We start from the raw sequence: 22,810 nt of genomic DNA on the forward strand, positions 1-22,810 counted from the left end.
TTGGGGCTGAGACCCAAGCTAGGGTCCTGGAGGTCAGGTGGTCATACATAAATTTATTCACTCACTCATTCATTCAACAGCTGTATATGGATGTTGACTCAAAGCCGGGCACTTATCACAAACCTCACAGTCTCGTGGATGATAAGAAACACCGGTTGTCAATTGCATTACTCTACCAGGCCCTGTGCTCCGTGCTTTGCCTGCATAACATAATTCAGTCCCTACAACTACTCTGAAGTAAGCTCACTTGTTATCCCATGTTACAGGGAAGGAAGGCAAGGTGGAGGAAGATCAAGGAGTGAGAGGCTAAGGAGGGTTGAAAGACAATCACCTCATTTGCCCTCAGTTTTTCTCCCAGAAGCCTCTCACGTGTTTCCCATTCTGTACACTTTTCTTATTGTGCTGCTCACTCTGGGCTGTCACTGTCTCGTCACTGGTCTGTCTCCCCACTGGACTAGGGGCCCAGTGAGAACGGTCTGAGGCTCTCTCAGTCCCTGCTATCTCCCAGCCTCACCCAGCCCAGAGCTGGGCACAGAAAAGACATCAGTGAAAATTTGTTCATTGCATAGATAAACAAATGAGTTTCAAAGTTGCTATCATCTTGCCATGTTACTACTGATGAGGATACAGAGTTCCAGGTAATTTGGGTGATTTGTCTAAGGCATACAATTAGTGACAAAATAAGCAGGGAATTAAATCCGGACAGCTTGAGTCCATAGCCTGTGTTCTTATCTAATATGCCAAACGCCTAGTGGGCTGAAAACCAGCTTTCCACGAAGTTATCTTCCTGCTCTTTCCCCCAGACATCCCCTTTCCTTGTAGGAAGCTTTGGGAGCTTTGAGCATGGGGGAGGAGAGCAGGCAGGAGGGTGGGGAGGGTAAAGGGAGTGGGAAGGAGGGAGAGGCCGGCTGAAGAAATAGGACTGGGGCTGATTTGAAGGAGAGAGTGGGGAAGTCTTGAGGGGTTTCTCTAGACCCATAGGGGGCAGCCGGAGTCGGCTGCCGGAGGTGCGGGGGCGGAGAAAGGGTGGGGACCAGCCCCACGGGGGGCGATGCGGTAGCTGCAGCAGCGGCCGCAGGAGTTTCCCACAATGCAGCGCGGCGCGCTGTCCCCGGTGCTGATGCTCAGCGCTGCCCCGGAGCCTCCGCCGCGCCCGCCTCCCGCCCTCTCCCCGCCGGGCGCGGGCCCCCGCCATGGCTCAGCGCGGCCCGGTCCTGCCCCAGAGCCGTCAGGGGGCCTGGGCGCGGCGCTCGACAGCAGCCTGCGGGCCGCCGTGGCGTTCAAGGCGGAGGGCCAGCGCTGCTACCGAGAGAAGAAGTTCCGGGAAGCCATCGGCAAGTATCATCGGGCACTGCTGCAGCTGAAGGCGGCGCAGGGGGCCCGCCCTGGAGGCCTGCCCGCCCCCGCCCCCGGGCCCGCCACCAGCCCGGGGCCAGCCCGCCTCAGCGAGGAGCAGCGGCGCCTGGTGGAGAACACGGAGGTGGAATGTTATGACTCTCTCACGGGTACGGGGCCGTCGGGGGGCGCAGAGGGTGCATATGCGAGAGGGGTGGGGAGCGAGGGGCAATCATGAAGCTTGGGGTCGGGGGGAGACTCTGGAGGCTTGAAGGGGCCAGGGCTGGGGTCTGTGTGGGGAGACCTCAGAACTTGATCAACGAGAGAGGTTGAAAGTGTGGGGGACCACAGAGACGGGAGGAGCTGGGACGCAGGAATTGAGCTTTGGGCTGCCACCCGCGAGCCTCAGGTGACAAAAACTTACCCTGGATGAGCCATTCAAGGCCCCATCCCTCACCTGTGAGACCGCCCTTAGCGCTCTCCGGTATGGAAAGCTCCCAGCTAACCGCGGAGAGCGCCTGCCTGTGTTTTTCGCGCCCTCTAGCGGCGGCGCAGATGGATTCCGTTCGGATTGGTCAGAGCTCGGCGGCCCGCTGGCCTGAGCCATCCCTCAGGCCCAGCTCCGCCGCGGGGAAGGGCGGGGTCCCGCAGCCCGGCCGCCAGGTGAGGTCCGGGCGCCGGCAGCTCTGAGCCCAGGGGTCCCGGTGCCCCCGCAGCCTGCCTGCTGCAGTCGGAGCTGGTGAACTACGAGCGCGTGCGCGAGTACTGTCTCAAGGTGCTGGAGAAGCAGCAGGGCAACTTCAAGGCCACCTACCGCGCCGGCATCGCCTTCTACCACCTGGGTGACTATGCGCGCGCGCTGCGCTACCTGCAGGAGGCCCGCAGCCGGGAGCCCACAGGTGAGGGCGGGCCCGGAGCGGAGTGCTGTACCCCTCCCTCCACGTCACCTCTCCACTCACCTACTCCTTCCACACCCCCCATCCACTCACCTCCCATTTGAATGTCCACTCACCCACTTCTCATCTAGTCAGTCACTGATTCGTCCCGATGCCTCCCACCCCCCAGCAGCCACTTCCCTCTCCATCCACGCGCCCTGTCTCCCTACACGCCCCCCACACACTCACTCATTCATCCACTCACTCACTGACCCAGTCACACTTTCACCTGCTCAGTCACCTGGTTCCTGGCACTCTAGGAAATTGGCCCGGGGTGGGGGTGGTTAGCAGAGCTGGAGGCTTGCTTTTTGCCCTCGGGGAGATCAGAGAGGGGTGTGTGCGTGTGTGTGTGTGTGGGCAGACAGACACAACACTCAGTTTTGTATTGAGAGCCAGAGACGAGGGAGCACAACACAGGGTGTTGGGCGCAGAGGCAAGATTAGCCATCCTGGTAAGTGGTTGGAGAGAAGTGGCTTCTTGCAGATGTCACTGGAGGCTGGTGGCAGTGTGACGGGAGCCCCTGAGAGGAGGCATTCCTGGCAGAGGGCAGAGCATATGTGCAAGCACAGAGCTGTGAAATGCCCCCGTTCCTTGTGGCTGGGGCCTTTGGAGAAGGGCCCTGACAATGCCGGCTGTGTGGGGAGCCACTGAAGGCTGGGGACAATGAGGTGTGAGCCGAAGGTGCAGATGTCACCGCTGCCGCGGGACACCCTGATAACACCCCGCCCGCCTCCCCTGCAGACACCAACGTCCTGCGCTACATCCAGCTGACTCAGCTGAAGATGAACCGGTGCAGCCTCCAGCGGGATGACAGTGGGGCCCAGGCCGGCACTCGGGATGTCGTTGGCTGAGGCTGACCTAGGGGGACAGTCCCCACCTCCACTCGCTCCCCCCTCACCGTGTAACTTCCCCTGACTCGTGTGTTTGCTGGTAAAGTACTCGTCACTGGTGACCGTGGCCTCTTTGTGTGGTGTTCTTGTGGGGACCCAGGAGGGGACACAGGCTTGCGCTTCACCCCACGGACTTCAGAAACCCAGTGGGGGGGGACACAGGGGATGACCCGGGGTGGTGCCTGGGCCGGGAACGACACAGCCGAGCGCGGTAGGGGGCAGGGGTTACCTTTAATGCTGCATTTTGTGCCAAATCCCCCTCGATGCCCTGTCCCTGAGTATCCCGGCCCACCCTCCCCCCACTGCAGGGCGGGCGCAGGGCCCCACCCCCTGGGGTACAAAGGAATAAATTAAGTGTCCCCCCTCCCCCCTTCCCCAATAAATAGAGCGAATATCCTGCCCAGGGCCTCCCCGCCTCTGGCCGGCTGGGCTGGGGCGGGGCCTGGGGCGCTACATTCATGGCTGCCCCGAGGGCAGTGGCGGCAGGCCTCAGCGGGAGCGCCGGGCCCCGCCGCACAGGGGCACCGTGCTGTCCTGGCTCTGCCCCTCCATGTCCATGTCAAGCAGCGTGGGCTGCATGCTGGGGGGCCCGGGGCTCTCCGGAGTGTCCGGCCTGCTGGGAGGCGAGATGCTGAGTGTCCGGCCAAAGGAGACCAGTTTCCAGGGGTCCAGGCGGGGGCGGCTGGCGGCCGGCCGGGGTCTCGGGGCGAAGGTCAGGGTGGTGGGGCGGCCAGGGAACTCGGGGGGCCGGCGGCGGGTGGGGAACAGGGCTTGAGGATCGGGCAGGCGAGGGAAGTCCAGGGGATCTCGAGGGCCTGGTAAGAGAGGATCGGAGGAGGTGAGCGGGGCGGGCCCGAGGGCGGTATTTAAAAGCCAGGAGCGTTTACAGGAAAATTGGGATTTCTGACTTCTTTTGAAAAATCTGCTTATCTTGTTGGGTCCGCTTTCCGGCAAGGTTTGGACCTTTACCCAGGCCCCGGCCACTCCTGAATGCCCGCTCATCTGGGGGCAACTCTGGGCACAGTCCTCAACCTTCCAGGGCCCGCCTCCTTGCTTCCTCTCTAGACAAGCCCCCGCCCCCGTGCCCTGCCCCCACCTCCTCCGCTGGGCGGGGTTCCCGCAGACAGACCCCGGAGAGACCTTAGGCATGTCACCACCTCTGAACAGGGATAACAGCGCCTCACTACATGGGTGACGATTAAATGAAATAATGACAGTGACTGTAGAAGTAGCACCGTGCCTCACAGGAGGGACTTAACTCCTGTCTGTCCTCATCATCTTTGTCCTGATAACAAACGTATAGAGAGCAGTGCCCAGCACGAGTGTTTGCTCTAATTATTACTGCTGCCATTAATGTCACTTGCCTGGCCCCTGTGGGCATTAGAATTTGCCACCCCTGCTTGGGCCTGTGTCTCAGTCACCCGAGGACCCTCAGCAGCGAGGGCCATGGGGACACAGACCCCACCCCTCCGCATGCTAAGCAGGAGGCCGCCTTGGCATCCAGGGGGTCGCCGCTGGGCTGGGACATCGGAGCCCGGCGGGGACAGGCGAAGGGCCGTTCTCTGCGCCCTGGGCGCACGGCGCCTCACTCACCAGGGCCGGGGCCCACGGGCTCGGGCGCCCCCCGCTGCCCCAGAGCGCCGTCCGACGGCGTCCGCCGGTGCCCGCGGCTCACGGCGCGTGCGGCCGTGACGTGGGTGGGCGTGAGCGACTGGCGGGGGTCCTTCTTGAAGCTCTCCAGCTCCAGGTCCACCAGGGGGTTGGCGCTGGGCGGGGGCGACGGCGCGGGCGGGGAGGGAGGCGGGGAGGGCGCGGCCGGCGCGGCCTCGTCGCTGTCAGAGCGCAGCAGCGAGCGCGTGGAGTTGCAGTCGGACACGGACGACAGCGACACGAGGGTGGCCGAGGGCGCCAGGCCCGGGCCGGGGGCGGCGTCGTCGCGGCGGCCGGGGGAGCGCGCGGGCGAGCCGGGGCCCCGCGGGCAGCGGCCGGCGCGGGGAAGAGGCCGTCGAGCCAGCGCCGCTGCTCCTCGCCATCCGCCGCGCGCGCCTCGGCCACGTCGGCGCCCAGGCCCACGGCGCCCAGCAGCGAGGCGCAGCCCAGGAGCGCCAGCTCGCAGCGCCGCCGGGCGCCGGGGCCGGGCCGCGCGGGGGGCGCCCCGGGGGAGCGCTCGGCGGGCAGCGGCACCGTGAGGTAGGCCGGGGTGCTGTACGGGGAGGGGGGCACGCTGCCGCCTTCGTCCGCCTCCGCGAACTCCTCTGCAACCGGGAGAGGCCGGCGCTCGACTCCGGGGCTGCCCCTGGCCCCGGGGGCCCCTCCGGCAGCGAGACCACCGAGTCCCACTAGGCGTGGTTCTCGAGGCTTCCTCGCCCCCAAAGCCCCTTGCCCCCCTGGGAATGACCCCCACACCCCAGGGCCCGGCTGGGCCCCTTTCCAGGAACGCCTCCTACCCACTGGCCCGGTGAAATCCGGCTCCCTCCCCCCAACTCTGGGGTATGGCCCCCGCTTTGTCTTGGGCTCCCCTCCCCTCCCCTTTTAAAGGGGCCCTCACCCTCTTACCCATCTCATTGAGGCTGGCGAAGCCAGGGGCGATGGGTGTGTGTTTGGGGGATTTGCCCAGGTTGGGGGCGCTGGATGACCACTGTTTGCTTCCTTCCCCGAGGGCCTTCAGCCTGCAGGGGGCACCAGAGGTGGGGGGCGTCGTCAGCCTTCCGGCGGCCGCGGCCTGGGCGGGGGAACAGGGCTGGCGGGCCACAGCCAATACCTCTCCTCTCCTCCCGCCCGCTCCTTCTGCAGGGTGGAGCTGGGGCCCCAGGTCCGGCCTTTCTTCTTGCCCCCAACCAGTTCTTCCTTCTTTGGGGGCCCGCTGCGGCCCCACGTCACACTGCCAGCACTGCTGCTGCCACTGCTGCTGCCACCGCCACCATCCAAGGGAGTCACTGAGGGAGACAAACCAGTAAGTCATTGGGTCTTGGGGAGTCTGTCCCCGCTGGGCTCCCAGCCTCCTTCTCCCCACCTCTATCCTCCCTCCACCTGGAAGCCCAGGGGATCTTGGATTCTAACTCCAATCATGACCCTTCCCTGCTATAAATCCTTCCATAGCTCCCCACTGCTGTCAGGACAACGTCCCAGCTCCTCAGCCTGGCATTCAAGGCTGTTCCCTGCTGGCTTCCTCAGCCTCATCTCCCATCACTCCTCACAGCCTCAGCCTTCAACCGTCCACTCAGGTTGACTGAGCGCCTGCTGGGCCAGCCCTGTGGTGGGGCTGGGAAGACGGCAGGGGACAGAGCAGACAAAAATCCCGCCCTCGGGAGTTTACATCTTAGTGGGTGAAGGCAGGATCCTACTGGGTCAGCCATCTGTGTGGGGCATTAGAAAGTGAGCACGTGGGAGCAGGTGAGGGCTGTGGGTGAGGGAAGGCCTCCTGTGTGAGAGGGAGAAATCTGCAAAGACCTGAAGGAGGTGAGGGAGTGAGTCAGGTAGACAGCAGGGAGAGGAGCACTACAGGCAGAGGGAACGGCAGATGCCAGGGGCTGGGACGCGCCTGGAGAGCTCACAGCCAGCCAGGAGGCTGGTGTGGAGGGAGGGGGAGGAGACGGGGTCGGGACACGCAGGCAGGGGGCATCAGGTGCCATGGTTGGGACCCTGTCTGCTGGTTCCCAGGGGGACGCTTTCACATCTCCATGCCTTTGCACAGGCTGTTCCCTTCACCTGGATTCTGTTCCCTTTCAGTCCCTTTCCTGGCCTGGTTGGCGGCTTGCGCGTCAAGCCTCTAGCTCTGCAGCAGTTCATTCCCTGGAGTCCGTTGCTGTCTCTCCTGCTCCCACCACACTTTGAACAGACCCTGATACTAGTATTGACAACCACTGTATGGTTGTTGTTTGCCTTGTACCCTGCAACTCATCAGCAAACCCCGATGGCTGTCCCTCTGCCATGTGGTGCCCACTGTGGCCATCTCGCCCTCCAAGGCCCCCACTCTGGTCCAGCCCCCATCATCTCCCTTGTCTCCCACCCTCCTACAATCCGTACTCCTCACAGCGGCCGGCGGGGAAAGGTGAATCTGATCACGTCACTGCCTTGCTCACAGCCCTGCAGGGGCTCCCCCATCACATTTGAAATAAAATCCAGATTCCTTATCCTGCCTCTCCAGGCCCGGCGAGATCCTTGACCACAAGCTACCGCTCCCTCCCATTCACTCTCCTCCAGCCGAGCCGGCCTTCCGGGCTGATAAACACGCCACGCTTGTTCCCACCTCTGGGCCTTTGCCTCGGCTGTTCCTTCTGCCAGGGACACTCTGCCTTCAGATCTCCGCATGTCTCCCTTCTTGTTGCCACGCAGGCCCCTGCTCAAAGCTCAGCTCTTCACACAGGCCTTCCTGATGTGAACAGCAGCTTCTCTCCGCTTTCTCCTCCCAGATTTCCTTCACAGTGCTTATCCTGCTCACTGACTTGTTTCCCGGTTCACATCTGTTCCCCCAGGTAAGAATAAGGGAGGGGACCCTGCCTGTCTTGTTCCCGGTTGTTCCTCCAGCTCGGTGCAAGGTATGTGCTCAGAGAGGTTTGCTGACTGACTGACTGGCTGGCCAGGGCCTTGGGAGGTACTCACGGCGAATGGCCCTCAGCCGGGGGATGATGCTGGGGCTCGCGGGGGGGCTGGCCCCATCAGATCCTTTCCGCTTCTCCAGGGTCGGAGAGGCCTGGACTGTGATCTTATGCTCGAAGCCTGCAAAAGGGAAGAGACTTTCCTAAGCAGACGGTTCCATGGGTAACCAAAGAGAAGTTCCCTTTATGGAAGGAATGGGAACGCCACCATTTTGCTTTCCTTAAGGCAGTGGTTCTCAAAGTGTGGTCCCCAGGCCAGCAGCGTCAACATGACGGGGAAACCTCTTGGAAATGCACACTCTCGGGCCCTCCCTGAATCGGAACCCTGGGGGATAAGGGGCAGCAATGTGGCTGTAACAAGCCCTCCAGGTACCCCTGAAGCACACGAGTTATGCGAGTCAGGATCCTAACGGCTCCCTAATTAACTAAGGATTGACTAAGGGTCTAGGTCTGAGCATCCAGGAAGGTGGCCATTAGCCACACATGGCAGCTGAGCACTTGAAATGTGGCTCGTGACTGAGGGGCTGGGGGGGTCCAACCTTTATTTATTTAATGGTAATTAATCTAAGTTTACATTTAAAAACAATACTCAGTTCACTTCTTGGAAACATTTAAGCATGTCTGGAACAAGCTGGGTATGTGAATCTACTTTTTCAACTGTGAATTTTATGAAATCTAAATACAGGTCAAGTATTTTTGATGAAAATTTGCCACCCGGATTGAGAGGCACTGTAAATATAAAATACACACTGGATTTCAAAGATTTAGTGTGAAAAAAGAAGGTAAAATATGTCATTAACAATTTTTCTTGTATTGATTACAGGTGAAACCATAACATATTGGGCTAAATAAATTATTAAAATTAATTTCACCCATTTCTTTTTCTCTTTTTTAATGTGGCTACTAGAAAATTTAAAATTACCCATGTGGCTTGCATTATATTTCTTTGGCCAGTGCTGTTCTAGGCACTGCTCTGTGGCTTGTAGCATCACAGAGAGAGAGACAACCAGCCCTCTGTGCCTGCTGACATTCCTAGGAAGCAGCCTTTGGGGACAAAAAACAATCAAACCTGAACTTGAAACTGACTAAGCCTTGAGATCCAGCCTAATGGCTGATCCATGTGAAACTTCTGTTTTTGTAGGTCAAAAATGGCTGATCACCAGCAACTTCACATGGTTTAACCTAATACCAATTTATAGGCCATTCAGGGGACAGAGGGACATGTTCAGCAATTCCAGGGGGATGCGAGCCGCACAGCCCAGGCTGTGGAGACGCCACAGGGTAAGTGGTGCAGCCCCTCCGCCAATCATTGGCAAGGGGGACGAGAGGCAGATCAGGAGATATTAAAGAAAGAGTTGGGGGACAAAACTATATAGAAAAATAAGGAAAGGACTGCCCTAAAAGTCAAGACAGGGGTTACCCTCAGGGGCTGTCAGGGGGCTGTCTGGAGCGGGCATGTGGAGGGCGTCTGGGTGGGTGCAAGTTTTCTCTGCTTTCACGGGGTGATTATCCTAACTCGTTAAGCGGCACGGTGTTTTGGTTGTTTTCCATGTCTGATCTATTTAGCAATAAAAAAGCTTAAAAAGTAAACGGGAGAGGTCAAGCCCGGGTTGGGGGTGCCCCCAGCAGCCCGCTGGGGGGCGCTCAAGGGCCGCGGCGGTACCGGAGGGCAGGCTGATGCGGCTGCCGCCTTCCCGCAGCTTGAGCAGGCGGCTGCGCGGGAAGTTGCCCTTGCGTTTGCGGACCCGCGGCTTCTCCTGGCTCAGCTGGCACATGAGCAGGTGCAGCTCCCGCTCCACGATGTCCATCTCGCGCTCGGCCAGCTCCTGCTCCCGCCGCCGCAGCTGCTCCTCCTGGCAGCGCTGCTCCTGCGCCGCCCGCAGCAGCTCCTCCTCGCGGCTCCGCAGCTCCTGCAGGGGAGGCGCCGGCTGGGGGAGGGGCCCGGCGACGCCGCCCCCGGGGACGGACCCGGGGCCCTGCACAGGGGCGGCCTGCGGTGGGGCAAATTGGGGTACACTCCACTCACACTGCACTAGCCAAGCTGGGTGCCAGGGCAGGGGACTGTTAGCCCAAAGAAAGGGCTGCCTTTTCTCCCCCGCCCCCCATTTTAAACTTTCTAACTCTTCAATTTGGAAAACTTCAAACATCTACAAAAGCAGAACAGTGCACCCCCATGTACCCAGCATCAGACTTCAATAATTATCTATACTTTGCAAATCCTTTTTCCTGTATCCCGTCCTTCTCTCCTCTCTCCTTCGCATTTTTAAAGCCAGTCCCAGATCTCACCCAGTATCACCTGTAAGCCCTTCAGTGCAGGGTGCCTTTTTCTTATCAATCCCCAAAAGGAGGTTGTCTCCTTCTAATATGCAAAAAAGGCTCCCTTCGCCCTGCATGGACCCAAAGACAGGGCCTCAGGGTAGGGACTCTGCCCCACTCAAGGCGTCAGCACTCAGGGATCTCGCTCAGTCCCCCCCACCTTGCCCCGGCCTTCACCTTCTCCTTGGTCCGGAGGTCATCAAACATGTGCTGGATCTCCAGCTTCCAGTCTTCCTGCAGCGAGTGGAAGGACTCCAGCGGCATCTGGAACAGGGCTGACTGTTCGATGACTTCCAGCTGCTTCAAGATGCTGCCGAAATCTGGCCGCCCGTGGGGGTCCGGGTCCCAGCATTCTGGGGTCGGGTGGGGGGACAGCAGTGGGAGTGGCGACATCAGTGGCCACGGTCCAGGCATCAGCCTGCTCAGTGGGAGGCAGGACTACAAGGGACTCCCATGGAGCCGAGGGGAAGGAATTCAAAGCCAAATTCCTGGCAATATTTCACTCAGTGAAATTCTGGGAGAGAAACCTGGGGACGTGCTCCCTGACTGGTGGTAGGGTCGAGGACTGGGGAGGAATCTCTGGGCCTAGGAATCCTGACAGGGTGCCCTCAAGAGCTGAGGGCCTGGCAGAACAAGGGTCTGGGGGCCATGGAGCCTACTGCGGAGGAGGCTGTTCACAGTCCCATGGTCCCGGCCCCTTCTCCCTCACTCACTGGCAGGGATGGGTGTGAGGGGCGAGGTCTGGGCCCGAGGGCCCCTCCACCCCAAGCTGAGCCTACCCTCTCCACGGGGCCCTGGCTCACCCTCCAGTAGGCGGGCAAAGGGCTCGGGGCAGGTGGAGGGGATGGGCAGCGTCAGCTTGTTCATAGCCACGCCGTATGCCACGGCCAAGGCGTCGATTTCCCGGTAGGGGACTTCCCCCGTCAGCAGCTCCCAAAGCAGCACCCCGAAGCTGCAGGTGGGGCAGAGGGAGGGTGATGCCACAGTCCACCCCAATCCTCACCTATGCCCCAGCCCTGCCTCCGGTCCCACAGGGGGCCTCCCTCACCCCCACAGCCAGCCCTGGCCGACCAGGCCACGAGATCCTGATCTGACCTCCATCAGCCTGACCTCCATCAGCCTGACCTCAAGTGGACGTGGTGGGGCTGGCTCTCGGATGCCTCACCTGTGCTCTGCCTCTCTTCCCTCACTCCTGCCTGAACACCCTCAGGGGTCCCCTGTGCCCACTGGGCAAATCCACCCTCCTCAGCCCTGACCCTCGCTAACCCCTGCAGCCTCGCCTCTACGCATTCTCAGCCCCCGTGCCAACTCCAGCTTTACGTTGCAGCCACACTGAACAGTTGAACAAGCCCTGTTCTTCCTGACCTCTGGCTTTTGCACATGCTGTTCCCTTTGTTGAGAACACTCTTCCCTTTTCTTAACTGTCCTTTTAAGTCACAACTCAGGTGCCCCCTCTGCCAGGAAGCTTTCCTTGATTCCACAGCCTCCAAAGCTGGGTTAGAGGCCCCTACTCTATGTTCTCATGGAACCCTGGGCACTTACCTCTAAAAACAAGTTAACACTACTCAACGTTTATAAAGCACTCACTCCAGGCCAGCACTGTGCTAGGCACTCTCCATAATCCTCACAACAGCCCTGTAAGGCAGAGGGTATGGGTATGACCTCCATTTTATCTGATGAGCAGATGCAGGCTCAGAGAGGTTAAGTCACCTGCCTAAGGTCACACAGCTGGTAAGTGGTAGAGCCACACTCGGACTGAGGTCTCCCTGATGCCCACGACAGTGTCCTTAACGGCTACACAACACCAGAGCATGCATCACTGGGCTATAATCCCCTGCGTGTCCATCTTCTCCAGTGGACTGTGCTGCCTCTGGACCCTGCTCACCGTTTCGTGCCATGCCGCGCAGGCAGCAGATCCCTGCTCCCCATATCCACACACGCCTTCCTTCAACATAACCTATCAAATGTCTGCCGTCTGCCAGACACTGTTCCCAGCAATGGAACAAGAGAGACACAACCCCTGCCCTCACGCAGCCGACAGCCTCCCCTTCTTGCTCAGAGACGGCACTGCTGAGTCTGAGCTGGGCATACGCTGCCTGAAATGATTTCCCATCCTCCTTTGCAGCTAAGTATGCCCACATGGCAATGGTTCTGGCCAGCGGGATGTAGGAAGGTGTGTCGTGTGCAACTAACTTCCAGAAGGTGTCCTTAAAGGGAAAGGGTGCCCCTTTCCTCTTTTCTCCTTCCTACTGGTTGGAATGTGGATGTAAAAGCTGGAGCTCAAGCAGCCATTTTGGATGATGAAGTGAACTTGGGGATGGAGCCCACACGAGGTGGAAGAAAATAACAGTGGCTTTCAACTGGAGATGGCATGATCCCTTGCCACCCCCCGGCCCCAATACACATCCCTGGAAACCTGTGGGGATGTTCGATTGTCACAATAGTGCTACTGACATTCGGTGGCTGAGAACCATGCATACTTAGTGTCTCGAAAAGTCCAGGACAGTACCACACAAGGAAGAATTATCCTGCCCAGTGTCAATGACACCCCCGTTAAGGAACCCTGACATAAGACCCTGAATTAGGGTTAGGGGAATGCTAGGGGCACCATATCAGTTCTCGCTTTACATGAGAGCAAATACTTCTGTCTTGTTTTTGAGTTTCCTGTTCCTGCTGCTGAAATATGGCTCCACTAAACATTTGGGACCATAAATGAAGGTCTGATGTGAAGCCAGTCAGAACTTCCCCCAAAGGGCTGTGCTGCTCTAGTTGAGACTTCCTGTCCGATCCGTCTGCCCAACAGCCAGGACTTTGCTGCCCGGTCCACCTGGAGCCTCAGCTGGGGACTGGCCTGGGCCTGGCTCCTCCCCAGGAAAAGGCCCCGGGTTGAAGACTTTCTGCCCCCACCATCAAGTCGCGCTGGCAATGGTAACAACCTCCTCGCTGGCCTCCCGCCCTCCTGTCCCCTGTGATCCATCAGCCGAGGGAGCCCCTGCATCGCAAAATCAGATCACGTCCCTCATAGACGCCTCGGAGGGCTCTCCCCCTGCACCCTCCAGCTCACTCCTACCTCATTTCCTGCCACTCTCCTCCCTGCCTGCTCGGCTCCCGCCACCCAGGCCTCGCAGCTGTTTCTGGAACATGCCGAGCTCGCTCTCACCTCAGTGCCTCCTTCGTGGGAGCTGTGCCCCCTGCCTGGGAAGCTTCGTCCCCCAAACTCTGCCTGGCTGGCTCCTCCCAGCCATTCGGAACTCAGTGTCACAACAGCACAAGTGCCACCTCTCAGAAAAGCCTTCCCAACGCCGTCCCCCAGCCCTCAGAGTGCTTCCCATCCAGCGCCTGGCTCTAACACTATCTAATGCTTTCTCTGGTGGGTTGATAAAAATTATTTTACAATTTTCTTAACTTGAAAATAGCTTTTTTCAGCTTCTTGTGTATTTATTTATTTATGTACTATCTCTGCAGGCAGAAAACATGTCCGTCTATTTTTATTTACTGCTATATCCCCAGCACCCAGAGCAGTGGATGGATGGATGGAGGAATGAATGAATGAATGAATGGTTGCCGCCAAAGGCCTCAATTTCCTGTGTGACAAGCGGGGACAGTGTACTGGTGCCCCAGGGGCCTTTAGTGCTCACATCCTATCTCTACGCCTCTGGGATTTTTACTGGAATCCACTTCCACTGGCAGAGCGGACACCTGCTTTGGCGCCTTTCTGATGGTCTGACCTCGCCGGCGGCCCCTTTGCCAGGCCTGGATCCTGGCTTCAGTGGGAGACTGTCCCTCCCCTCTGCCCTCCCTCCCCCATTCCCAGGAGGCCTCCCCGGCCCCACCGTCAGCACCTCCAGACGTCACTGCTTTTGGAGAAGAGGGAGAGACGGATGACCTCCGGAGCCATCCAGGCGTAAGTCCCCGCGGCGCTCATTTTGGTGGTCTTGTGCCACTCGCGGGCGAGGCCGAAGTCTGTGATCTTGAGCACCGTGTCTGCGAGGTTGTGGTTCTCGATGGCCTCCAGAATAAGGACTGTGGGGTGGGAAGAAAGGTGGGTGGGTCACCCCAGACCTGCTGGGCTGCAGACCCGAGTGTCCTGGCCTCGGCTGGAACCTCCTACTGTTCTCTCCCCGACCCCCAGCCGCCCGCCTCTGCAGTGGCCCCTTTCCTGGCTTGGAATACCATGAACCCTCCCAGGCCCCAGGTTCCCAGGAGGGGGTCAGGAGCTTACCCTGGGTCCCCTGCCCTCCCGACACTGAGCTCTGGGGGGCTCAGTGAAAGGTCAATGGCCAAGGGCTTGGTTCTCCTTGAATTCCCAACCACCCCAGACGTGGGAAATACAAATCAGGAGCAGAGGAGATGGACGTGGTTTCCCTTATCTCTGTCACCCACTGTGGTATACTGCCTTCTGGGCCCCCATTCTACTCCTTTCCATGTCACACTTTTTGGTGAGGAAGATTGGCCCTGAGCTAACATCCGTTGCCAATCTTCCTCTTTTTGCTGAGGAAGATTAGCCCTGAGCTAACATCTATGCCCATCTTCCTCTACTTTATATGGGACGCCACCACAGCATGGCTTGATAAGCGGTGCGTAGGTCCACGCCCAGGATCCGAACCTGCAAACCCTGGGCCGCCAAAGCAGAGCACGTGAACTTAACCTCTATGCCACCAGGCCAGCCCCATCCATGTCACACTCTTTGCCACGGGATTCACAGTTCTTGCCACTAAAGAGGCAGTGTATGTCCCCATCTTTACTCTGGCTTGCCCATATGACTGGCTGTGGCCAATAGAATGAGGCAGAAGTGAGAGCACCAGTTTCAAACCTAGGCCTTAAGAGGCCTCGCATATCTGCTTGCCCTCTGCGTTTCTGCCGTCACCATGAGAACGTGCCTCTGCGAGCCTGTTGTCCAAGGAAGATAGGAGATGCCTGGAGCAAAGCCCCTCCAGCTGAGCCCAGCCTAAATTGGTTTACCCTCCAGCTGGCCAGCAAATCCATGTGCACTAATAAATGATTGGGGCTGTAAGACACCAAGTTTTGGGGGTGGTTTAGTTACACAGCAGCATTGTGACAAATGACTAATATATCTCACTGATATATCCCCCAAGCATATTGAGTAGTTCCAACTTACCTGCTGCCTGGGGTTATCAGTAACAACAATAATAATCATGGCTCGTGTTTGTCAGGCACTATTTCATGCCAGGCACTGTGCTGAGCCTTTTACATGAATTAACTAGCAAGTAACCCATTTTATTGACTAGTAAACTGAGGCTCAGAGATGATGTCACCTGGCCACGATCACACAGCTAGAAACTGGTGGGGCGTAGCCCTGACCCAGATCTGTCGTCAGAGCCAGTCTCTTAACTGCTACGATATTCCACCACCTTCTATCCAACAGGGGCCCCAAAGTGTGCGGCGTCCCGCCTGGGGTTGAATCCCAGCTCTGCCACTTATTAGCTTCATAACCTTGTATAATTTACTTTATTTCTCTTAACACTAAGATTTCTCCTCTGTTAACTGGAGAGGATAAGAGTATTTACCTTATAGGGCTGTAGGGAAGATCTACTGCCTGAGGCAACAGCAGGCCCTTTAAAAGCCTTAGCTATTGTTAGTGTGCTACATCGCCATAATTGTCCCTCATTTCTCCACCTTCATCCTTGACCATTCTTGGCTACTTCTCCAGTCACAACAACGACAATAACATAGAACAATAATTCCACTATCATGCCCCTTTGGCGGATGAAGAAACAGAGGGTTAGAGAGATCAGTACGTTGCCCAAGGTCACTTAGTGGTATTCTCATCCATTCTTTAAAAACTGACTCAAATGCCACCTCCTCCTGGAAGCCTCCCGTGACTCTCTAGCCTGTGACTCCATGTCCCAGAACTCCTCCTTTCTTGGGTGCCCCCCTCTCCTGTTTGTGGAGTGGAGTGATCCTGTGACAGAAGGAACACCCTATGGTCTTACACTTTATTTCTGCATCTCCCAGGCTGGGCCTAAATCAATGCCCTGTAAAGGTATATATCTGATCATGTCACCACCTGCTTAAAACCCTCCAATGGCTTCCAGTACATTGAACAAAATACCCCAAGTCCTCTCCATGGACCCCAAGGTGAGCTGGCCCCTGCCTACCTTTCCGACCTCATCTCCTTCCACCTCTGCCTCACTCCCGCTCTTCCCACCCCTCTGGTCTCCTGGCTGTGTCTCCAACAAGGCCCGCTCATTCCTGCCTCAGGACCTTGGCTCTGCCCAGCCCTTTGTAAGGCTGGTCCTCTTTGCTGAGTTCTCTGCTCTAATGTTGCCTTCCCTGACCATCTAATCTAAGAGCTCCTCTGCCCCATCCTCGATCTGCTTTATTTCCTTCCAAGTCCCTGGTACTCTGAAACTTTGTTGTCTATCTAAATACGCATCATCTATTTCTGTCCACTAGACTATAACTTCCACAAGGGAGGAATCTTGCCTTGTTCACTCTGTAATCCCAGAGCCCAGGACAGTGCCTAGCACACTGACTTCTGCTTAAGAATTACTGGTTGAATTAACCAGTGAATGAGTGACGTCAGATGTGGAGCCCCTTGGGGAAGGATGAATGTGGAGGCCCTGTGTCCTCTGTTGCAGGCATGGAGCAGTCCCATTGCCCGAGCAGGAAGCCTTGGCCAAAAGAGCCCCAAGAACCCTTCGTCCAGGCGGCACTGGTGACAGAAAAACTTGGGGGCGTGTCCTCATCCACCACCTGCAGGCTGTGAATCAGCGGGGGTGAGGGAAGGACTGAGAAGGGGCCCTAGCCTTCAAGGGGAGCTGCCGGCAGTCCCGCCTCCATCCGCCCAGCACTTCAGGGGAGTTCGAGCACGAGCATCCATGAAGGCAGGGACCGTCTGTGTCTGTCTTGCTCAATTCCCAGCCCCGGCACAGGGCTTGGCCCAACGGGGGCACCTGGCAGCTGTGTGCACGAGTGGCAGGCCTGGAAGGTAAGGAGGACTCACCCCTCTGTCTAGGGGCTGGCAATTGGTGGTGGGGGGGAGGCACAGCAACAAACCTAAAAATAGTGGGATGGATTCAAACAAATTTCAAGACGTAGAATTGACAGGAACCAGAAATGGATGAGACGTGAGGGTTGAGGGCAAAGAGAAAACGCTCACATTTCATGAGAGGGCAGGGAACATCATGTTAGCCTCATTCACTGTTGATCCTCCTTGCTTAGCACATGAGCTGGCCCGGGAAATACCAAACAAAAGAATGAAGACACAAACACAGAAATGAAAGGGAGTAAGGTGGGGCAGAGGAAGGATGGGAGAGCCAGAAGGTAGGATTTCCACCTGCTGAATCCCTCTGGGCTCAGGACAGGGTCTGGCACACAACAGGCGCTCTGGAAATATCTGGGGAATGAATGAAATCTCTAGTTTGTGGGCACCAGAAGGGCAGAAACCACGGCTGCCTTGGTCCCTGTTGGGCTCCTATTAAATAGGTGCTCAATTAATATTTGCTGACATCATGAGAAGCTCCTTGATCTAGATGTGCTTCCTGGGGAACACTCCCTTCCATCTGGCCCCAGTCCCCATTCAACCAACCAATCAACTCTTGAGAGGCTGGGATAGGCCGGGCAGCCTGGAAGCTTTTACATAAGCCACATCCCTTTTCCTCCTCCCTCCTCTTTTCCAGTTTGCCTCGGCCAGCTGGGGCAGAGGCCTAGAAGGACTCCAGGAAGTGGTTCTTAACTGGGGGCGATTTTGCCCCCTAGGGGACATTTGGCAATGTCTGGGGACATTTTTGGTTGTCATAACTGGCGGTGGCAGGTGGGGAACACTACTGGCATCTAGTGGGTAGAGGCCAAGGATGCTGCTAAACAAACTACAATGCATAGGACAGCCCCCTACGATCATCCGGCCCCAAAAGTCAATAGTGCCGAGGTTGAGAAACCCTGACTCTGGGCTAGGTTCTTTCCGTCCCCGCCTGGTGGACTCTGGCGTCATGCGTGGACGGTGAGCGCCATGAGGGCGGGCACTGCATCTGTCCTGTTCATGGCAGGGAACGCAGGGCCTGTCACAGTGTTCATGCATACTTATTTACTGGGCTGCTGTGACTCTGCAGCCTGGAAGGCAAGTAGTCAGTAGTCCTTCAACCTTTCTGAGCCTCCTTTTTCCACCCGGCCCTGAAGGCATTCTGCTGCCCCTACTTGCCCCAGGCAGTGTCATCTGGTGTCCCTATTTCCCACCACCTAGGCTTGGCCTCACAAGGTTCTGCGGAAGCAAGTTTTGGGGGGATGACACCACTTACTGTTGATGGACTTGAGGTCCCGGTGGATGATGGGCACAGGGGCATCATTGTGTAGGTAGTTCATGCCCCGGGCCACCTGCACAGCCCAGTTGACCAGCACGTGAGGGGGCACCCGGCGACCCGCCAGCACCCTGCTCAGTGCGCCCCCCCTGGCATACTCCATCACCAGGCAGAGGTGTGGGGGGCTAAGGCAGGCGCCTCGGAGGGCAATGATGTTGGGGTGCTGCAGGGCTCCGAAGAGCCGGGCCTCCTGGCGCACCTGCTCTGCTGTCACTGCTGGGTCCCGCTCAGGGTCCAGCCGGGCGGCCTTGACAGCCACCTCCTCGCCACGCCATAGGGCCCGATAGACCTTGCCAAAGCCCCCAACACCGATGATCTCCTCTAGCTGCAGCTCGTGGAAGGGGATCTCTTGGGGCAGCTGGAGGCCCGCGGGCGCGGCGGGGGGGCCGGGGGCCACGTAGTTGCTGGGGAAGACGCCCACGCGGCCGCTGGGTAGCTGCCCGGTCCACCAGCCTTCGTCGCCGGACACGGCCCAGTCCTGGGACAGCACCTGGACGCGGTCGCCCCTCCGCAGGGTCAGCTCCTCGTCGCCCGCCGCCTCGTAGTCGAACACCGCGGTCCAGACGTGCCCCGCGGGGGTCGTGCCCCACTCCTTGGCCGCCCCCCCCACCTCCTCCTCCATGGGGGAGGGGCCGGGGGCTGCGGGAGGCCGCTTCACACAGGCTGCCCGCGGGAGGCAGAGGGCGGGCCCCGGCGGCCAGGATGGAGAGAAGTCCCTGCGGGTCCTAGGGGGCTCCTGGGGGCCATGGCTGGGGCGGCCCTCCGCAGGAGCAAGAAAAAGTCTCTTTAAAAGGGCAGGGTCGTTCCCTCAGATTCAGCTGTCCAGGTGGGGCTGGGTGGGGGTAGGGCGGCGGGTTCACCAGTCGCCCCCAAATGTCAGGGCGCTAAGAAGGCCTGGCCGCGCGGCTCCCGAATTCCTGCCGGGGCCCGCCGGTGGGGGACGAGGGCGAGGGAAGCAGGCAGCCCCCTTCCCCGCGCCTCTCACCCCGCGCAGCTCCACCGGCGGCCCCCGGCTCCGCATCCCGGGCCACGACCGCCGGGCGGGGCGGGGGTGGCGGGGCCCGGGGGGCGCCCGCCCCAGGACGGGGTGGCGCGCCCCTCGGCCTCCTCACGCGCAGGGCGGCCGGGCGGCCCCCATCCTCAGCACCCGCCTCCCGGTCGGCCCCAGCCCCTGCCCCCGCCCGCGCCGCTGCCCGGGGCCGCCGGCGGTGCCTGAGTGACGTGCTCGCCGCTGCCGCCGCCGCCGCCGCGGTGCCGCCTGGGAGTTGTAGTCTCCGGCTGCACGGCCTCGAGGCTCGTCCCAAGCCCCCGAGCCCCCCGAGCCCCGCTGCCAGCGTCAGGCCGCAGTGGGGACCCCGCGGGGCCGAAGGAATCCTCCAGGGGAGACAAGACTGGTCTCGGACCCTCCCTGGGATCCACTGGGCAGGACGCCTGGAGGAGGGGGCCAAGCGTCCCTCACAGACCCTGCTGGGGCCGCAGCCCAAGGTGGGGTTGACCGTAACGGACGCGTTTCACAAAGCGAGTAGTAGAAGCTGCGTGAACGATGGTTACTCCCCCGAGCCTCTAATGCGGCCGGACGAGGTCCCTGCGGCGGGACGGCCCCTGGGGGCCCCGACCCGAGGTGCACGCCGGGAAATGTAGTCTGTTCTCGCGCGGGCGCTGCGGGAGGCAGTCCCCAAGCCGCGGGCTTCGGGGAGCCGGTTGGTGGCTCCAGCAGGCTAGGGGGTCAGGCTGATGACGAGGCCTCTGCAGGGTAGACGAGGCCGGGAGGATGTGTTTACTGTCCCTGGGGAAATCACAGCCACTTCTGCTTTCCCCCACCAGCTTTGGGTACCCTCGAGAATCCGCCGCCTCCCAGAATAGGAACTTCAATTTATTGGGGCTTACTGTGCATCTTGTGCTAAGTGCTTTGCTCATGTGGAATCATTAAATCCTCGCAAAGGCCCCAAGTCACTGTCCAAGGTCGAATTATAAATGGCAAAGCAAGAATCAAAGGCAGATTTTAAATTAAAAACAACCACCGTGATTTTTTTTAACATTTAAAGAACGAGGAAACTGAGTCCTGCAGAGGTTCGGTGACTTGCTCAGGATCTGTAAGCTTGTAAGCGGCAAAATTCTGGTCTTTTCACTTGGCCTCGCCTGAGTGGTCTGAGGGTCTGGAGGCAGGAGAGAAGAGGGGACCTGTGATGGACTCGGGTGCCCAAACTCCAGAGAACTGCTACACAAGCTCCTCAGATGTTGTTCCATTCGCAGGGGTAAGTGGGTGCCTGATCTCCTGGATCTCTCTAAGGGAAACTCAGGACCTGTCAAGAATGCTTGGTGGAAGAGAGAGGCCCCACCTCATTCTGAGTATAGGTGTTTATGCTATAACCTGATACATGCATTCCTGAAAAAACGGGAGTTCTGCAAAACAGTGTACTAAAAATAACAAGACTTTGTGGGAAAAATAGAATTAGGGACAGATTGCTCAAAATGTAGGCAAAATCAGAGCATTACAAAACCAATAATGATTCTAATAGAAATACTAGCACAAGGGGCCGGCTTGGCCCCGTGGCTTAGCGGTTAAGTGTGCGCGCTCCGCTACTGGCGGACCGGGTTCAGACCCCGGGCGCGCCCTGACGCACCGATTCTCCGGCCATGCTGATGCCACGTCCCACATACAGCAACTAGAAGGATGTGCAGCTATGACATACAACTATCTACTGGAGATTTGGGGAGAAAAGGGGGGAAAAAGGAGGAGGATTGGCAATACATGTTAGCTCAGTGCCGGTCTTCCTCAGCAAAAAGAGGAGGATTGGCATGGATGTTAGCTCAGGGCTGATCTTCCTCACAAAAAAAAGAAATACTAGCACAGTTTTTCAGGCATTGCGCTCAGCAACGTCTTCAGTCCCTTCTTTGCAATCTTAAAGGCTGGGGCTTGTGCTTCCTCCTTGAAGATGCTGGTCTGGAGATAATAACTTCTAATGGAGACCATTTTCATCAAAATTAAAAATCTGATAGAAGGTGGTCTTCATTAATCTATTTTAATGTGGCAAAATATCTTTGCAGTTTCTTCATCTGCATTCACAGCTTTGCCACATATGTAACATTGTAGCAAGTGTTGTGGTCTTTGAAGCGACTAAACCAGCCACTGTGGATCTAGAGGAAGACACTTCTGTACATTTGCAGCTTTTTTCCTTAAGATCTTCTTTTATTCCTAAGGCTGTCCCTTTAACTGTGAAAAAGCTTGCCCCTGATTGCTTCAAAACATTCACTTCCTGGAGAAAATTGCATATTAACCAACATGCTTGTGTTATGCTGACATTATTCTGTTTACCAATTGCTCATGGGGCGTTTTTTTTTTGTTTGTTTGTTTGTTTTTTTGAGGATGATCAGCCCTGAGCTAACATCCGTGCTAATCCTCCTCTTTTTGCTGAGGAAGACCGGCTCTGAGCTAACATCTATTGCCAATCCTCCTCCTTTTTTTCCCCCAAAGCCCCAGTAGATAGTTGTATGTCATAGCTGCACATCCTTCTAGTTGCTGCATGTGGGACGCGGCCTCAGCATGCCCCGAGAAGCGGTGCGACGGTGCGCGCCCGGGATCCGAACCCGGGCCACCCGTAGCAGAGCGCGCACACTTAACCGCTAAGCCACAGGGCCAGCCCCTCATGGGGCTGTTTAAGCCAGAAAAGCAGATGGGCAGCAGAACAGGTGGACTTTAAGCAGATGTCTAGACTTGGGTAAGGAAAGGGACCTGGCTTGGTTCTAAACAAATGGGAATGGGGAGTGGGGTGGAACTTGTCAATGCCATAAAAAATCTTTGGGATTTTGATTGGGATTGTAATGAATAAGTTATTAATTTGCGGAGAATTTATGACTTTGTAGTATTGAGTCTTCCATCCTTGGACCTAGGTATATTTTCTCCTGGGATATCTTGTACACGGTTTCTTTGGCTCACTCACTGGAACTTTACTGATTTTACTCATTTATTTATGGCTGGGATTTTGTTATTTTTTTCTAATCAGTTACTGCTGTTGTGTTTTTAATGCTGATCTTGGATCTGGCTACCTTGTTGAACTCACTGTTACTTGTTCTAGAATAGCTTGACAGATAATTCTCCATACTTTTCTAGCTAGATGATCCTGCTGTTGGCAAAAAAACCGACAATTTAGTCTTTCCAATGTTTTTAACTCATTTCTCATGCCCTCCCCATTTGGGTAAGAGTTCCACTACAATGTTGAACGATAGTGGTGATACTGGACCATCCTTGTCTTGTTCTAGACTTTTAAAGGAATGACCCCGAGGTTTCACCATTAAGTGTGATGTTTTCAGTAGATATCTAGTAGAAATCCTTTATCAAATTCTATTCCTAATTTGCTAAGAGGTTTTTTGTTTTTGTTTTTGTTTTTTTTGCTTGAGGGAGATTGTCCCTGAGCTAA

At 57.5% G+C, this 22,810-nt stretch overlaps 2 protein-coding genes across 2 annotated transcripts; one reads left to right on the forward strand and one right to left on the reverse strand.

The window, feature by feature from the left end:
* The first annotated feature begins 1,090 nt into the window (after positions 1-1,090).
* Positions 1,091-3,248, forward strand: TTC9B (tetratricopeptide repeat domain 9B). The gene is made up of 3 exons (XM_087421748.1): positions 1,091-1,505; positions 2,052-2,234; positions 3,012-3,248. The coding sequence occupies exons 1-3, from the start codon at positions 1,091-1,093 to the stop codon at positions 3,119-3,121; spliced, it is 708 nt and encodes a 235-aa protein (XP_087277874.1). The 3' UTR covers positions 3,122-3,248.
* A 279-nt stretch (positions 3,249-3,527) lies between these two features.
* Positions 3,528-19,551, reverse strand: MAP3K10 (mitogen-activated protein kinase kinase kinase 10). Its single transcript, XM_087421744.1, is given in 11 exon segments — positions 3,528-3,975; positions 4,754-5,158; positions 5,161-5,415; positions 5,717-5,829; positions 5,922-6,096; positions 7,763-7,879; positions 9,422-9,668; positions 10,252-10,427; positions 10,878-11,026; positions 13,917-14,097; positions 18,333-19,551. Coding segments are annotated over 11 exon segments (2,826 nt in total). The 5' UTR covers positions 19,015-19,551; the 3' UTR covers positions 3,528-3,649.
* Between the last annotated feature and the right edge of the window lie 3,259 nt (positions 19,552-22,810).

This window comes from Ceratotherium simum, chromosome 33 (assembly GCF_057802395.1).
Source record: "Ceratotherium simum simum isolate JZ-2026a chromosome 33, ASM5780239v1, whole genome shotgun sequence".
NCBI classification, from domain to species: Eukaryota; Metazoa; Chordata; class Mammalia; order Perissodactyla; family Rhinocerotidae; genus Ceratotherium; species Ceratotherium simum.

Coding starts and splice junctions, on each gene's coding strand:
- TTC9B (XM_087421748.1), top strand. CDS start 1,091: ATGCAGCGCGGCGCGCTGTCCCCGGTGCTGATGCTCAGCGCTGCCCCG. Junction 1,506..2,051: donor ATGTTATGACTCTCTCACGG/GTACGGGGCCGT, acceptor GTGCCCCCGCAG/CCTGCCTGCTGCAGTCGGAG. Junction 2,235..3,011: donor CCGCAGCCGGGAGCCCACAG/GTGAGGGCGGGC, acceptor CCTCCCCTGCAG/ACACCAACGTCCTGCGCTAC.